Source organism: Ostrinia furnacalis, unplaced genomic scaffold, assembly GCF_004193835.3.
Source record: "Ostrinia furnacalis isolate ACB-3 unplaced genomic scaffold, ASM419383v2 OfSCF4451, whole genome shotgun sequence".
In the NCBI taxonomy this organism is placed as follows: domain Eukaryota; kingdom Metazoa; phylum Arthropoda; class Insecta; order Lepidoptera; family Crambidae; genus Ostrinia; species Ostrinia furnacalis.
The window spans coordinates 229-15,154 of record NW_021134690.1 but is presented as its reverse complement, the minus strand read 5'-3'; the positions used below and the strand labels follow the sequence as shown (position 1 = coordinate 15,154).

Sequence of the window (14,926 nt, the reverse complement as noted above, 5' to 3'; positions counted from 1 at the left end):
GAGACCTCTAGGCGCAGGGGTACTGTCCCTGGAAGTGTTCTTGAGGCAGCCGGGACAGCATCCTAGCGAAAAGGAGTATACTTTTAAGGTATGAGCTCACAGGAAATATGACAGAAAAGCTTAGAATATGGATAAATGCAGGTAAATATAACTATTGGCATGGGTGGTTCGTGTGGGGAGATGGGCAGGTGCAGGGAGTAGTGTTATCAGACTTCCGGGCCCTTATCACCGGGAGACCTGACTTGAGAATGAGAAGTTTCTATTGATTGAGAAAATCTGGAGAACCGTATAAAAAAATGTTTACATGAACTTATAATAATATTATGTTTACTCATTCTTATTTCCAGGTTTATCAATGTGAGGAAAAAGACTTTCATCAGCTACATGATATGCTGATACGGAAACAAACAAACAAGTGCAATATTTTACCTGGGCAACCAAATTACGGTATGCATTTCGAAAAAAAATATCAATAAATGATATCGACATTATTTTCTCCTGAAAATGACTTATCGTGTCTATATCCATTCCAGGTATCGTGGTAGCTCTTCGCCTATTAACCCACACTGGGAGCATATCAGAGGCAGTATCCTCAGGGGCTACCATCACAGCCAAACGGGGATTCCCCGACGTGATAATGCCTGGAGACGTCCGCAACGACCTCTACTTGACCTTGGAGCGGGCAGAGTTCGAGAGGGGTGGAAAGAGCACTGCCAAAAATGTCCTGGCCACTGTCAGTGTGCATGATAACACGGGTCAAGTTATAAGTGTGAGTATCGTTCGTTCGTTTCAGCCGAAAGACGTCCACAGCTGGACAATGGCCTCCCCCAAGGATTTCCACGAAGACCGATCCTGCGCCGCTCGCATCCAGGCACCTCCCGCGACCCTCATCAGATCGTCGGTTCACCTAGTGGGAGGCCTGCCCACGCTACGTCTTCCGGCTCGTGGTCACCACTCAAGAACTTTCCTGCCCCAGCGGCCATCAGCTCTACGAGCTATGTGCCCCGCCCACTGCCACTTTATTTAAGCGCTTCTGCGGGCTATGTCAGTCACTCTGGTTCTCCTACGAATCTCCTCATTTCTGATTCGATCACGTATGGAAACTCCGAGCATAGCACGCTCCATCGCCCTTTGGGTGACCTTGAGCCTTCGTATGAGGCCCATAGTAAGTGACCACGTGAGTGTACTTGTAAAATATTCATCAACATCATCATTTCAACCATAGGACGTCCACTGCCAACTCCCAATGATTTCCATATTGACCGGTTGGTATCGGCCTGCATGCAGCGCCTTCCTGCTACCTTAATGATGTCGTGGGTGGACGTCTCACGCTGCGTGTTCCGGTACGTAGCCTGCAAAAAATAGGTAATTCATTCTTGGGGAAATGTATTACCATATTTAACAAAATACCACACAACCTTGTCGAATTGCCAATAAAGAAATTTAAGATACATATAAAAAATACCCTTATGTCCAAAGGGTACTACAAGGTTCGAGACTATATTGATGACAAGGATGCGTGGTCAGTTCAGTCTGCACATATTTGATGTACTTGAATTTGGTTATTCTTCTTACCGTTAGATAATTCCTGGCAATTAGTGGTGACTGAGTTTGTTCCGGCGTTTCTTCTCAGCACTTGCCATATGTTTGTCTGGAAGCGCTGGTAGGGCCCAAAAGATAAGGAGACATGTATAGTGCCTGCTACCTTTTCTTTTTTATTTTTACTACATTTTGACGTTCATAAGTGCCACTGGTGGTCTAAACTGAATAAATATTTTTGATTTTGCACTCCAGAAGCTTGCAGCCCCATCCGCATGTAAAATGCTCATCTTTATTAAATCAACTCAGTAGTTTTTTCCTGCGCTCTTGCCATAGAATCGTGCATTAACCTATTTAAACCCAAGACTTTTTGTCTTCGACGATTCTTTTTTTATAGTGATTTTAAGTGAAGTATTTTGTTTTCAAGTGACTTTTCAGCTTATTTTGTTTATTTATAACACTACAGGAATGCGTATGGGGCGCTAGCGGCAACGGCAGTACATCATACGAGTCGCTAGTGCTGTACCACAACAACAGCCCATCGTGGGGCGAGCAGTTACGTCTCACCGTACCACTGGAGACGTTCACTCACGCGCATGTGCGGATTGAATTCAGGCATTGTTCAAGTAAGTGTCATCAATGTAAACATTGCGGTAATAAAAATTAAATAATAATAGTAATGTAGTAATTACTAATTGGTAGTAATAATTAGTAGTAATTGGTGGCTTTTGCAATAAAAATGTCTTGACAGTTCAAACAGTTAATGCAAAAATAGTTCCTAATCTTTCTTATTTTCGAGAAACGCTAGTTAGATTCTTACCGCTGAACTGTTTGCTAAACACATTCCTAATATAAGCATATCTTAGCTGTGGAGGGGTAAGCAATAATTTTTTGGGAACAAATTACTAATACACTTTTTAGAAAAAAAAATCCCCTATTTAATTTCGTTTTTATGAATACATCTTTATGAGAACCATTACTGACAGAACATGGAGTCAAATACATACGTGTATATCGTGTTAAAAAGAACTGTAGATTTTGAATAAATTAAAATAAAATTTATTCTTATTTACTGTATCCTTCACCTATTGCATTTAAAAATAAATATTATATTCATCTTAATTTCAAATTTTAGTTTTGCATTCCACATTATTTATGTCATATTTACATTTTAAATAAAACAAACGTATTATAATGTTTTAGCTCGCGACAAGAATGAGAGGAAGCTATTCGGCTTCTCGTTCGCTCGGCTCATGGAAGCGAGCGGCGCTACGCTTAGGGACGGGGCTCACGAGCTGTATGTCTACAAATGTGATGATCCTACCAAGTAAGTGTATGATTCGGTTTATTGCCATAAATATTGACTGACACGGCCTGGAGGTAATACATATAATTATATTTATTAGAAACAATATCAAGTCACATTCCTAAAATCTTACTACGGATAGGCCGCATAACATATAAGCTTAATTAAAATCGACAATATGGTATCTCTTGGCCTGCATCTTACCTTTGTAATTTTAAATACTTTTTAGGAAGGTTTGACAATAATTTTCAGAGTTCAACCCCGTAAATATAATTCTGTCGGTATTAAACTTCCTTCAACAATACCAGTTGGTATCGAAGGCATTAAAACAGAAAACTCAGAAAAGATACTAAGATTAGTTTGATTATAAACTGCCGTCCATACAAGCTAAAGACGCTTGTGAAATGTGCTATTTTGCTACTAAAATATCTATAGATCTGAAGTTATTCTTCTTCTTCCAGATTATCTTCAGCCAGCTATCTATCGTTGCCTTCGTGCTCCACAGACACGATACGCCTACCGTCAACCAACGGGGTGGTGGCGTCCTTCCAAAGAAGCTCCAAAGAAAACTGCACCATAAACACGCTGCTATGCTCCACCAAATTGACTCAAAATGGTATGGCATGTTTTGTTTATCTTATAATATTTATTGTGTAAATAAGTTGACAGCTGAAATTTGCATGCAGACAAGGCTGATCACAGTTGGCATATTAATATTTTAATTTTTACTCACACCTCTGGGTTGTAAGCCAAAAATATTGGCATTATTTTCGTTTCTCTTATTAGATACGAAGCGATTCGAGAGGATAGATAAATATTTTTCTATACGTTATTCAATTACATTTTCTTGGCAACAGCTTTGAACGTCATATAATAATGAGGTATTTCATGACAGCCTAGAGAGAGAACAGTTAAATTCCTTTCCAATCATAAGCTTACTTTGACAAAGGTCTCCCTAGTCTTTTCCACAACGGCCAGTCCTGTAGGCCTAAGATGCGCGCCACGATAAACTTCGAGGTATCTTATCGATTTTGTACGATACGCCCATACATTTGCGTTGCGGCACGGCTGATGGGAACCAAAGTGACTGATATAGCCCGCAGAATCACTAAAATCAAGTGGCAGTGGGCGGGGCACATAGCTCGTAGAGCTGATGGCTGCTGGGGCAGGAAATTTCTTGAGTGGTGACCACGAGCCGGAAGACGTAGCGTGGGCAGGCCTCCCACTAGGTGGACCGACGATCTGGTGAAGGTTGCTGGAGGTGCCTGGATGCGAGTGGCGCAGGATCGGTCTTTGTGGAAATCCTTGGGGGAGGCCTTTGTCCAGCAGTGGACGTCTTTCGGCCGAAACGAACGAACGAACGGCTGATAAATTCTCATTTCATCTAGTTTCGTTGTTTTCACAGAGGATCTACTTGCTCTATTACAATGGCGAGCGCACCCTGAGAAAGTACAAGAGACGCTATTGCGAGTGTTGCGGTTAGGAGACGGGTTAAGCTGCGAAGAACTCATCAAATTTCTGCGGGATGTCCTTGACGCACTTTTCGCTTTGTTCTCTACTGAGGATGGAAACAGGTATTTAATATATGTACTTTTTAAAATTCTTAGAAAACTTATTTTTTAAACAATCCGAACGTTACATTTAATGTCATGGGTGTCATGCGTATCTTGTAATCAACTAGCTTCTACCGCGCCAATATCGACCTGATAGTCTTTGTCGCGCTTCACGCGATCAAAATCATTCGTTTATAACTTTAATTAATTAAATTGACATTTTGATCTTTACACCAAAATCAATTAATTTTTTATTCAAAGGCTTAGGCATTTGTAACATTTCACCAATTCGTATGTATTTGTAATCATAATATTTTGATTTCAGCACGCCACATTCTGGCACTGTGTTCCTAGTATTGGTGTCGATATGCAGCCTCTTAGACGAGAGCCGATTCCAGCATTTCCGGCCAGTGTTAGACGTTTACATCGAAGAACACTTCTCTGCTGCTCTCGTCTACAAGTAAGTGTAAAAACTATAAGTGCTAGGAGCCTCAAGCTTTGCATGGGGGTTCCTTTTAGAACACAAGTGCTCACTAAGACGGGATTTTGCAAAATTCAACCCCTTAGGAGGTAAAACGGGGTCAGCGCATACGAAGTCGCGGGCGGCCGCTAGTTTTTATTGCAACATGTACCATCCTAGACTGTATCTCACTTAATACCAGGTGCGATTGCGGTCAAATACCTGCCTTGTCTAGCATAAAAAAAATGGCAACATAAATTGGTTTTATTTCAACATTTCTCAACTATTGATGACGCACGTATACTAATTCCAAAGATTATTTAACAATAAAGCAGTGCCTAAACAGTTTCATGGTAAGAAAATAACACTTAACCACTCCTACAATATATTTCCAGAGGCCTACTGTCGTCAGTGCAACATTGCGCAGAGTGGGCGGCAGGTGCCGAGGGTCAAGAACCCATCCGCAAGTGTCTGCGCTCGCTCGGCGCAGTGTTCCGGCTCGCCGTGCGCTCGCGGCGATTGTTCGCGCGAGCTACCGGCGGCCAGTACGAGGACAGCTTCAGAAGAGACGTCAGAGCTGCACTACACGCGCTAAAGGCGCTTGCGCAGCATCCTCATAGAGAACATTTAGCTCCAGCCCAGGTGTGTAACTCATAATGACTTACATCAGTCGCACATTATTGCTAGCAAGTGTCTGCGCTCGCTCGATGCAGTGTTCCGGCTCGCCGTGCGCTCGCGGCGATTGTTCGCGCGAGCCACCGGCGGCCAGTACGAGGACAGCTTCAGGAGAGACGTCAGAGCTGCACTACACGCGCTAAAGGCGCTTGCGCAGCATCCTCATAGAGAACATTTAGCTCCAGCCCAGGTGTGTAACTCATAATGACTTACATCAGTCGCACATTATTGCTAGCAAGTGTCTGCGCTCGCTCGGCGCAGTGTTCCGGCTCGCCGTGCGCTCGCGGCGATTGTTCGCGCGAGCCACCGGCGGCCAGTACGAGGACAGCTTCAGGAGAGACGTCAGAGCTGCACTACACGCGCTAAAGGCGCTTGCGCAGCATCCTTATAGAGAACATTTAGCTCCGGCGCAGGTGTGTACAGCATAGACACTTATAATAGTCATACATTGGCATCCGCAAGTGTCTGCGCTCGCTCGGCGCAGTGTTCCGGCTCGCCGTGCGCTCGCGGCGATTGTTCGCGCGAGCTACCGGCGGCCAGTACGAGGACAGCTTCAGAAGAGACGTCAGAGCTGCACTACACGCGCTATAGGCGCTTGCACAGCATCCTCATAGAGAACATCTAGCTCCGGCGCAGGTGGGTAACTCATAATGACTTACATCAGTCGCACGTTGTTGCCAGTAAGTGTCTGCGCTCGCTTCGAAGAGACGTCAAAGCTGCTCATCACGCCTTGAAGAATGAAAGGCGCTGGCACATTATCCTCATAGAGTACATCTTGCTTCGGCGCAGGTGTGTAACGAACGCATATAGACTTATAATAGTCATACATTGGCATTCGCGAGTGTCTGCGCTCGCTCGGCGCAGTGTTCCTGCTCGCCGTGCGCTCGCGGCGATTGTTCGCGCGAGCTACCGGCGGCCAGTACGAGGACAGCTTCAGAAGAGACGTCAGAGCTGCACTACACGCGCTAAAGGCGCTTGCGCAGCATCCTTATAGAGAACATTTAGCTCCGGCACAGGTGTGTATAGAAGAGACACTTATAATAGTCATACATTGGCATCCGCAAGTGTCTGCGCTCGCTCGGCGCAGTGTTCCGGCTCGCCGTGCGCTCGCGGCGATTGTTCGCGCGCGCTACCGGCGGCCAGTACGAGGACAGCTTCAGAAGAGACGTCAGAGCAGCGCTACATGCGCTAAAGGCGCTTTCACAGCATCCTCATAGAGAACATTTAGCTCCGGCACAGGTGTGTATAGAAAAGACACTTATAATAGTCATACATTGGCATTCGCAAGTGTCTGCGCTCGCTCGGCGCAGTGTTCCGGCTCGCCGTGCGCTCGCGGCGATTGTTTGCGCGAGCCACCAGCGGCCAGTACGAGGACAGCTTCAGAAGTGACGTTCGCGTAGCTTTACATGCGCTAAAGGCGCTTGCGCAGCATTCTCATAGAGAACATTTAGTTTCGGCACACACAGGTATGTACACTATAACGACTTACAGTAGTCACACTTTGTTCTCCGCAAGTATCTTTGCTCGCTTCAAAAGAGCTACACGCATTGAAGGCGCTAGCGCAGCATCCTCATAGAAAACATTTGACTCCAGCGTAGGTGTGTAAATCATAACAACTTTATAGCAGTTATATGGTTATCCGCAATTGTCTACGCTCGCTCAGCTTAATATTACGCCTGATTGGTGTCTGTAAAACCAAAATTATGACATTATTATCAAAATATTTTATTCTATAGGTGGCGCTTATGACGTCCTGGGCTAGCGTAGCCAAAGAAGTAGCATCAGCACTAGGCCCCGTGGAAGCGGCGAGAGTGACCGCGTCTATGTTGGACGCGCCCGCAGCCAATGCACCTCCGGCTTTAGCTAAGGCCAGGCTAGCGGCCGCTCAAGAGATACTCAAGGGACCTTTAGGACAAGACCCAGGTAAGGAACCAGTCTTACATAATATAACTGAATTCTCGTGCTGTAAACCGACTTTAAATTTTTGGGAAGATCTTTAGATTGTTAATTTATACAGCTTTAACATCAGTACTCAGTATCATCTTCTAGCTAGACGCACGACGACGTCCACAACTGAACAACACAACAGCCAAATGTCATCGATAAATTAGTATCAGCTTCATGCCTAAACCGAAACACGTTATCGTTAAATCCAGTGCTTAACTCCCAATGAGGGTTTTCGCGATTGGAAAATCCGCCAGATGGCAATACGTAGACGCGAGGTCCAAATGCTGCATTATTGGTTATTTTTGACATGACATTGACAGATATGTCAAAATCCACCAATCATGCAGCATTTGGACCTCCCGTCTACGTATTGCCATCTGGCGGATTTTTCAATCGCGAAAACCCTCATTCTAAGCTTTGCCCCTTTCGTAATTTTTCAACATGTTTTTTTTAGTTTTAGGTCCATCGTTTCTATTCATAATCTCTTACATATTTCACAGAGGCTCGCAACATAGTGCTAACAACAGCGTGCCACCACTTACGAGTACACTTAGCAAGGCGCGACGAACTAGCTCAATGCGCTGATATGCTCGGCGAGCTAGTGACCTTACTATGGAAGAAGGAAGACCCGGACCAACCGGTGGATGAAGATGAGCTAGACCCGGACGTGGATGTTCTGTGTTTGAACACACTTGACGTTTTGGTGGAGACTGTGCTCCATCTTATTGGCGGGAATTCGCCGGTTTTGGTAAGTGAAGCTTTCTTACTGACTTATTGCGACAATTATAATCAATATAGATTTTACTGATAATTTTTCCGCCGCTTTTCCAAAATATTTTCAACCTTATTGCCTTGTTAAAGTGTCCTATACATAAAGATATAAAGACATGCCAACTAATGCGCTGAGTTCGAAACTCAGTGTCGCATTAGACATTCACACACACAAATTGATCAAAATATGTGTTCATTATCCACTGCGGTATGAGTACTCAACGTTCGAATTATCTTTAGTACGTCGCAAGCGTAAGCAATGTAAACTGTTTACATTATGACGTCGCTGCTGTCAGCATTGCTTTCACGAGCTATTTGTTCTGTTTTTGGGCATATTGCTGCAACACCGGCCCCGCCCCTTTGTGACATCTCCTTTAGTTTTTGTGATCTGTGGTCCTATACCATGTAAATCCTGCTACGCTATGTATTTAAGGTCGTTTATCCTACAGGGTTCAATGGTGGCTGGCCTGCTAGGCGCCATGGAGTTACTTCGACCGGCACATTACCAGCGATTGTGGAGCCATCTAGCGCCGCATCCTCACGACAGAAAACCACTGAAAGACTTCCTCATGAGAGCTTTCTTGGTGTTTAGACATCTCATAGAACAAGACGTGAGTGTTTTTGCTTTTCTTTTAAAGGGGCTACTTGGTTCCCTTCCTGTCACACAAAGCGAAATGTCAACATGAGTGACAATGACAGATAGACCCCGAAACCTGACACGAAACTAAGTGTATGGTCACAGAATAAGTAATAGTACAGGTACAGAAGGATTACTCCGCAAGACGATTTAAATAAATGCGAGTCTTGCTACGACGCGATACAGTGGAATGGGGATGTTGCCTGGGTCAAAAAGCAAGAGTTTTAATTAGTCCGTCAGTTAACTTATCAAAAAATACTCTACACGTATTTTTCACTTTTTCAAACTAATGAAAATTTAAAGAGATAAAGCGCCCCAAAGTTCATAAGAAGAGGCCCGTGACGTCAACGCTTGCTTAAAAATGCCGCACGTTGTGACGTCGTGCGCAACTTCAACGCACCATAACTATGTAATTATTTGTTAGATTGACAAATAAAAATATATGTGTCCAATATTTTTTGATATTCAACATTACGGACTAAAAAAATTTTTTTAGGCAACTAGCCTATTCAGCTCGCACAGCACTACGTACCTACAATTTTATTCACCTACAAGTTTTGACTCTTTCTATCGCGTGCCTCTGAACTCTTCTTACGCTGTTAGGGTTGCTGTCTAGTGAAAAAATAATTAATCTACTTATTTGTAATGAGGTACGTATGTAGGTAAGTACGCATTCATTATGGAAAACCTTGGGAGAGGCCTTTGTCCAGCAGTGGACGTCATTAATTGGCTGAAACGAACGAACGCATTCTGAGCAGTAGTCATGGTAGGTTAGGTTCCTATACTATCCTAAGAATTATTGATTACCTACATGGCCAACATACCTTTCAGCATCTTTTTGTAAGCGAAAAAAAAGATAAATCCGGTAGATTTCTTTTCGAATTTAAGCACCCGAACGCCGCACAATAATATTTATTTCTCTTTATGTCCATTTTTAAATAATACTTCGATCATAGAATTAGGTACTACAACGCACGCCAGCGTCCTGACGGGCGCGCGCGTGACACTCGACTGATATAATACCCGCCGGCGGGGCGCTTCGCTGTAGGTAATTATCGGATGTACCGCGCGGAGTGAGCCAGGCCTGGTATGGTGTTAGGGAGTAGCCGGTATAACTTATAACCAAAAACAGACTGTAGATGCCGTCTATCGACACACATTCATCGTGATTCACTATGTTAACCACGAACACTTTGGCAAGAGTGTATCGACTAGGAAGGAAAGAAGATATCGTGTGCAGTGCTTCATCTTTACTCCTTTTTCAATAGTCTGCTAATTTTGGGGTTTTTCTACAGGTGTTCCCAGCTGATTGGATGGTGCTACGCGTGCAGAGTTGCAAAGTGCTGCTATCAGCATTGCAGGACTTAGCTAAACCGCTACTAGAGAGATTTTTAGGAGAAGAACCTCCTCAATTTGATTCTCAGGTAATTGCACAGAATTAAAGATGGTTTATGGTATATTTGTAATTAACTTCCTCAGGCACAATTAATGTTTTCTGGTGATCCCTTTAAATGCAACTGTTTACATTACGTTATCAATGAAACTACGTGGGACAAAAGTTCTAGAGTGATGACCATGGATGAAAATACGTAATGGCAGGCCTTCCATTAGGTGGACCGACAATCTGGTGAATCTGGCGGAAAGCACTTGGATGCAGGTCGTTGTGGGAGGTATTTGTCCAGCAGTAGACGTCATTTGGCTGAAAAGATAGAGCAATTGTTCATTGCTGTGTTCTAGCAACGTTTATAAAATTTCTTTTACGCTTTTAAAGGATACTAAATTCACTAAACTCATTATCTTCCAGCTGTGGTCTGGCTATATGGAGCTGGGCGTGGCCTTGGTGACGTCAGGCGCTTTGCAGCCAGAACGCTGGGCGGGGCGTGGGCCTGACAGGCCGCGGGTGCGCGCCGCAGCCGGCCTGCAAGTGCTTTCTGTATGGAGCCGTCTAGGTGAGCGCTATAGTCTGGTCTGCGAGCAAGTAGAATTTGATCCAATGACCCCAAGCAACCCATCCTTATCGCTCGTGCGTAATTATGTTGCTGTCGCGCTCGCACACTCACTGCGGGCGCCCATCGCACAGTCGCGACAGCAATATAATTACGCGCGAGCGATAAGGATGGGTAGCTTGGGGTCATTGGACAAAATTGTACGTGCTCGCAGACCGGGCTTTAGACTTGGGCTGCGGGGGGCCAGAGGGCTCGGGTGACGTCAGTGTTGCCAGTGCCAGTGATGTGATGATGTAAATCGGACTCTGAACTATTGAATCAAAGACGTTATGTAGACTATAGGATTTGGAGTATTAAAAATGTTTTGCTGTTCCAATAACTCGTGAATTGGTTTTTTGACACAAAAATTACATAATTATAAAAAATCGTACATTTAGATTATTCTTACCTTGTCCACTAATCTTAGGCTGGGTTGCACCCATTTTACTTTAACTATAACAAACGTCAAAATTCTGTCAACTCCATAAACACCGGTTATGGATATAATTACGATTATAAGGTGGTGCCACTCAGCCTTAATATAAGTCACGCAATTTTTTTATTTCATTTCCACCAGGCCCAGCCCAGCTACATCTAGTCCCAGGCGCAGTAGGAGCATTACTAGAGATCACTCTAGTCGGCGAGTTGCGTAGAGCAGCCTTGGGTGCTCTAGTAGCGTTAATGGCTGCCGAGCGAGCGGCCACCGGCTCTGCTAGGAGAACCGAAGCGGCCCTGGTCGATAAGCTGGACTCGCTGGTAGCTGATAACAAGGCCGACGACCATTATAGACGGCTGTTTGACACTGTGTGAGTATGATTGGGACTTTTAGTTTTGTTTGTGTAGTAAAATGAAGCTAATCTGTGATATTTTCAGGCAGAGGGGATTTTTAAAGCGATTATTATAGGTCTAGGGGTCAACGTAAGTCAGTGCCTGAGGCTTGGGACCGTCACGGAAGGGTGTTTTTGTGACTTTTAAACGTCACCGAGACTTCATAATAGACATGTTGACACCACCAGTCAATGAGGGCTATCGTTTTAGCGCTCACCAGTTAGCGCCACTGTAGAGTAAGGTCCTGTCACTTGCTAGTCGCGAAGACAGTGGCGCCAACTATTAAGCTCTAAAGTGGTAGGAGGACTATCGCATTTGCACTCATCAAGATGGCGCCACTGTAGAGTAAACGGCTGAACCATTTAAGAACCTAGTAAGGGACACTTTTGCAGATTTTCGTTTTTTGTCATAAATCACCTTAGAATTAAGGTCTCCACAGGATGTGAAGACAGAAATCGCTCTATTACACTTAGAACCGGAGAAACGCGTTGCTAAAAACCTAGTAAGTTCAATTTAAATCTGCAAAAACCATTATCAAAACCTAGCAAGTTACAATGACCATTTAAAACCTAGTAAGTGCATGGACTTACTAGGTTTCAAAATGGTCAATGTGACTTACTAGAGGTAAAATGCTACTGTAATTTAAATATTATTTCGAGTTCTGTTGGCTGACACTCGATAACCATATCAAAATCTGGGCTCTACATGAGTACTGATTCATATTCGATTTGGATTTTGATTTTTAGGAGGCACTTTTGTCAAAAAAATATTTTTTAGTGTTAGTAAAGAGCATAAAACTTGCTATTTTTAACTAAATATATTCTTTTATTCCATAAAGTATACTTTAGTAACTAATCTTTAATATGAACATCGGAAGTTATCCAAATCTTTAAGCATCTTAGCAGGGCAAATGAAAATGCGTTTTTTCGCTCTCCTGTAAAATTTGCTCCGCTGCACTTACTAGGTTCTTAAATGGTTCAGCCGTAAAGTCCTGTCAATCGCCAGGAGTGCCAACTGTTAAGTATAAAAACGATAGCCCTCATTGACGTATTTTTTAAAACTGTCAAAACGAAACTCTCCCATAGATTTTGTATGGCACTACAAGCAAGTGACATCACTATTTTGTCAACTCAATTAAACTACGTTTTTTTCAATTACAATGCGAACAAAAATCGTAATTTACAGGTAATTTAAAATTAATTAAGTTTTTAAGACCAGAATGAAGGGTCTTTTTAAAACAGTTGTGGTTTCGGGGTGTGGTGTCAAAGTGTCTAATTATATTCTTCAGTACGCTCTGTCACGTAATAATATTATTATGTCGATGTCACCTCTCCCGTGCCGCTTCTATACCTCAGGAACTGACGCCTATTGAGCGCTATGTTATACCTACAGTATCTTTTGGTTGACATTTGAGGAGTGTCTTTTCAAAAGGGGATACCTACATTCTATCTTATTTTTCACAAAATGGGAAAAACTTATATGGGAAATATTTGCAGACCTACCGAAAAGCATTATTTCTGTTATGAAACTATTTCATTACAGTGTTCTAACTACACTTTTTGCCAAAAAATATGACTTGTTAATTTAAAGTTACAGAGTTCAGAAAAATCATAATATCCTCTTTTGACACGGATCTTTTATAATATCCCCCTTTGTTCTGTACTTACTGTAAATATCCCCTTTAGTTGAGCCTACTATTTTGTAAATATCCTCTTTTGTATTGTACATCTCAAAATTTTAAATGATAATAAAACACAGATTATTCTTTTTTTTAAATAATAATAATGACCAAAATTAAAGACGCTACTAAACAGAATTATATTTTTTTAATTATTAGACATTCAAATCCTGAGCCCCGATTACGGTAATATTTAACGTCTACAATCCAGACACGNAAACAGCTGACGTTGACTGACAGCTGACTGTTTTGACCAATCGCATCGCAGAATCGAAGAAGCGTGTCTGGATTGTAGACGTTAAATATTACCGTAATCGGGGCTGATTTGTCCAATATCAGGTGTCAGACAATCACACAACATAGATTCCGTTTTACGTTAATTTTGCGTTCCGTTGAGTAAAATGTCTAAAAATAAATCCTAAGGCATAAAGTTAAAGGAAATAAAACACTATGTAAAAGTAAATATCCCGTTTTGAAACGGCTAATTGGTATAGTGTAAATATTTGTATTGTAAATATCCTCTCTTGTTATGAAATGAAAAATAACTATTATTTTTTTAATTTTGTAAGTGTAAATATCCTGTTCTGAAATGAACACTCATATTTGAAGCTGCTTTACTTGGGAGAATATCCCGTTTTGATTAAGATTCAAGTGACGAAAGTGAGTATTCAGCACTAAGAACAAGACTGCATACTCAGTTTAATAAATAATAAAAATGTAAATATCCCCTTTTGAATAGACACTCCTCATTTTATGTAGGTGAGTGCGGGTGTAGATAAAACCTAGCATTAAATAAAATATTGGGATATGACTGTGGGTAACGTTACGTTATTCAGAATACCAAGTAAACGCTTTGTTATATCATAATAATATAAAATATTCACTGACCTAATACATCATTTTACACGCTTCAATGGTTCAGGGAGCACTTGAGTTCCGTGTAAGTATACAATTTTCATTCCTTCCTCAATGCATTAGTAGGTGTTTGTGCTTTTAAAAGACAAATAGTGTTATGCAAGTGTTATACTTCTAAAGTGCGTAAGTAGGTAGATATCGTGAGTTTTTCCATGTCCAGGTAGATAGGCGATTAAGTAAAATGCGGGTATTGTATAATAGCCTTTATTGTGTAGGTTGATGGAGCGAGTTTCGACTGAGGGTTGGCGTGAGGCAGGGGCGGCTTTCGTGGGATGTGTCACGCGGCTGCTAGAAAGATTGCTAGACTACCGCGCCGTCATGCAAGGCGCCGAGCATAGGGACAAGAGAATGGCTGCCACTGTCAATCTGCTGGTAAGTAGGTTATTCTATGTCTATTAGGTAGGTTTATTTACGTGTAAAGGGATTGAGGAGAGAGTGAACAGGTTCTCGAGTAGAAATCATGTCGCGACTAACGTATAGGATGCAAAGGACCGGCAACTATAGGAAAATAGCCAGGTAGTGATAGAATTAAATAAACCGGAGGTCTTACTCTGTTGAGTGCTTGCGGCTCAAGTCTAGGAGTGGACAGCAATCGGCTGTCATAGTAAAAGAGAATAGAGAAGAACAGACAT

The 14,926-nt window shown here is 42.6% G+C and overlaps 1 protein-coding gene across 1 annotated transcript in view; it reads left to right on the top strand.

The window, feature by feature from the left end:
• Nucleotides 1-14,666, top strand: part of spg (dedicator of cytokinesis spg) — a gene marked incomplete at its 3' end in the record, with an annotated part of 46,721 nt that extends 32,055 nt beyond the window's left edge. The window contains exons 8-22 of the mRNA XM_028313973.1: nucleotides 348-447; nucleotides 534-769; nucleotides 2,006-2,165; nucleotides 2,743-2,866; nucleotides 3,307-3,461; nucleotides 4,251-4,419; nucleotides 4,724-4,858; nucleotides 5,254-5,500; nucleotides 7,270-7,456; nucleotides 7,981-8,228; nucleotides 8,701-8,862; nucleotides 10,184-10,312; nucleotides 10,693-10,837; nucleotides 11,451-11,679; nucleotides 14,510-14,666. Coding sequence (XP_028169774.1) covers nucleotides 348-447; nucleotides 534-769; nucleotides 2,006-2,165; nucleotides 2,743-2,866; nucleotides 3,307-3,461; nucleotides 4,251-4,419; nucleotides 4,724-4,858; nucleotides 5,254-5,500; nucleotides 7,270-7,456; nucleotides 7,981-8,228; nucleotides 8,701-8,862; nucleotides 10,184-10,312; nucleotides 10,693-10,837; nucleotides 11,451-11,679; nucleotides 14,510-14,666 — 2,583 coding nt within the window. The remainder of the gene's footprint in view (nucleotides 1-347; nucleotides 448-533; nucleotides 770-2,005; nucleotides 2,166-2,742; nucleotides 2,867-3,306; nucleotides 3,462-4,250; nucleotides 4,420-4,723; nucleotides 4,859-5,253; nucleotides 5,501-7,269; nucleotides 7,457-7,980; nucleotides 8,229-8,700; nucleotides 8,863-10,183; nucleotides 10,313-10,692; nucleotides 10,838-11,450; nucleotides 11,680-14,509) is intronic.
• Nucleotides 14,667-14,926: the final 260 nt, after the last annotated feature.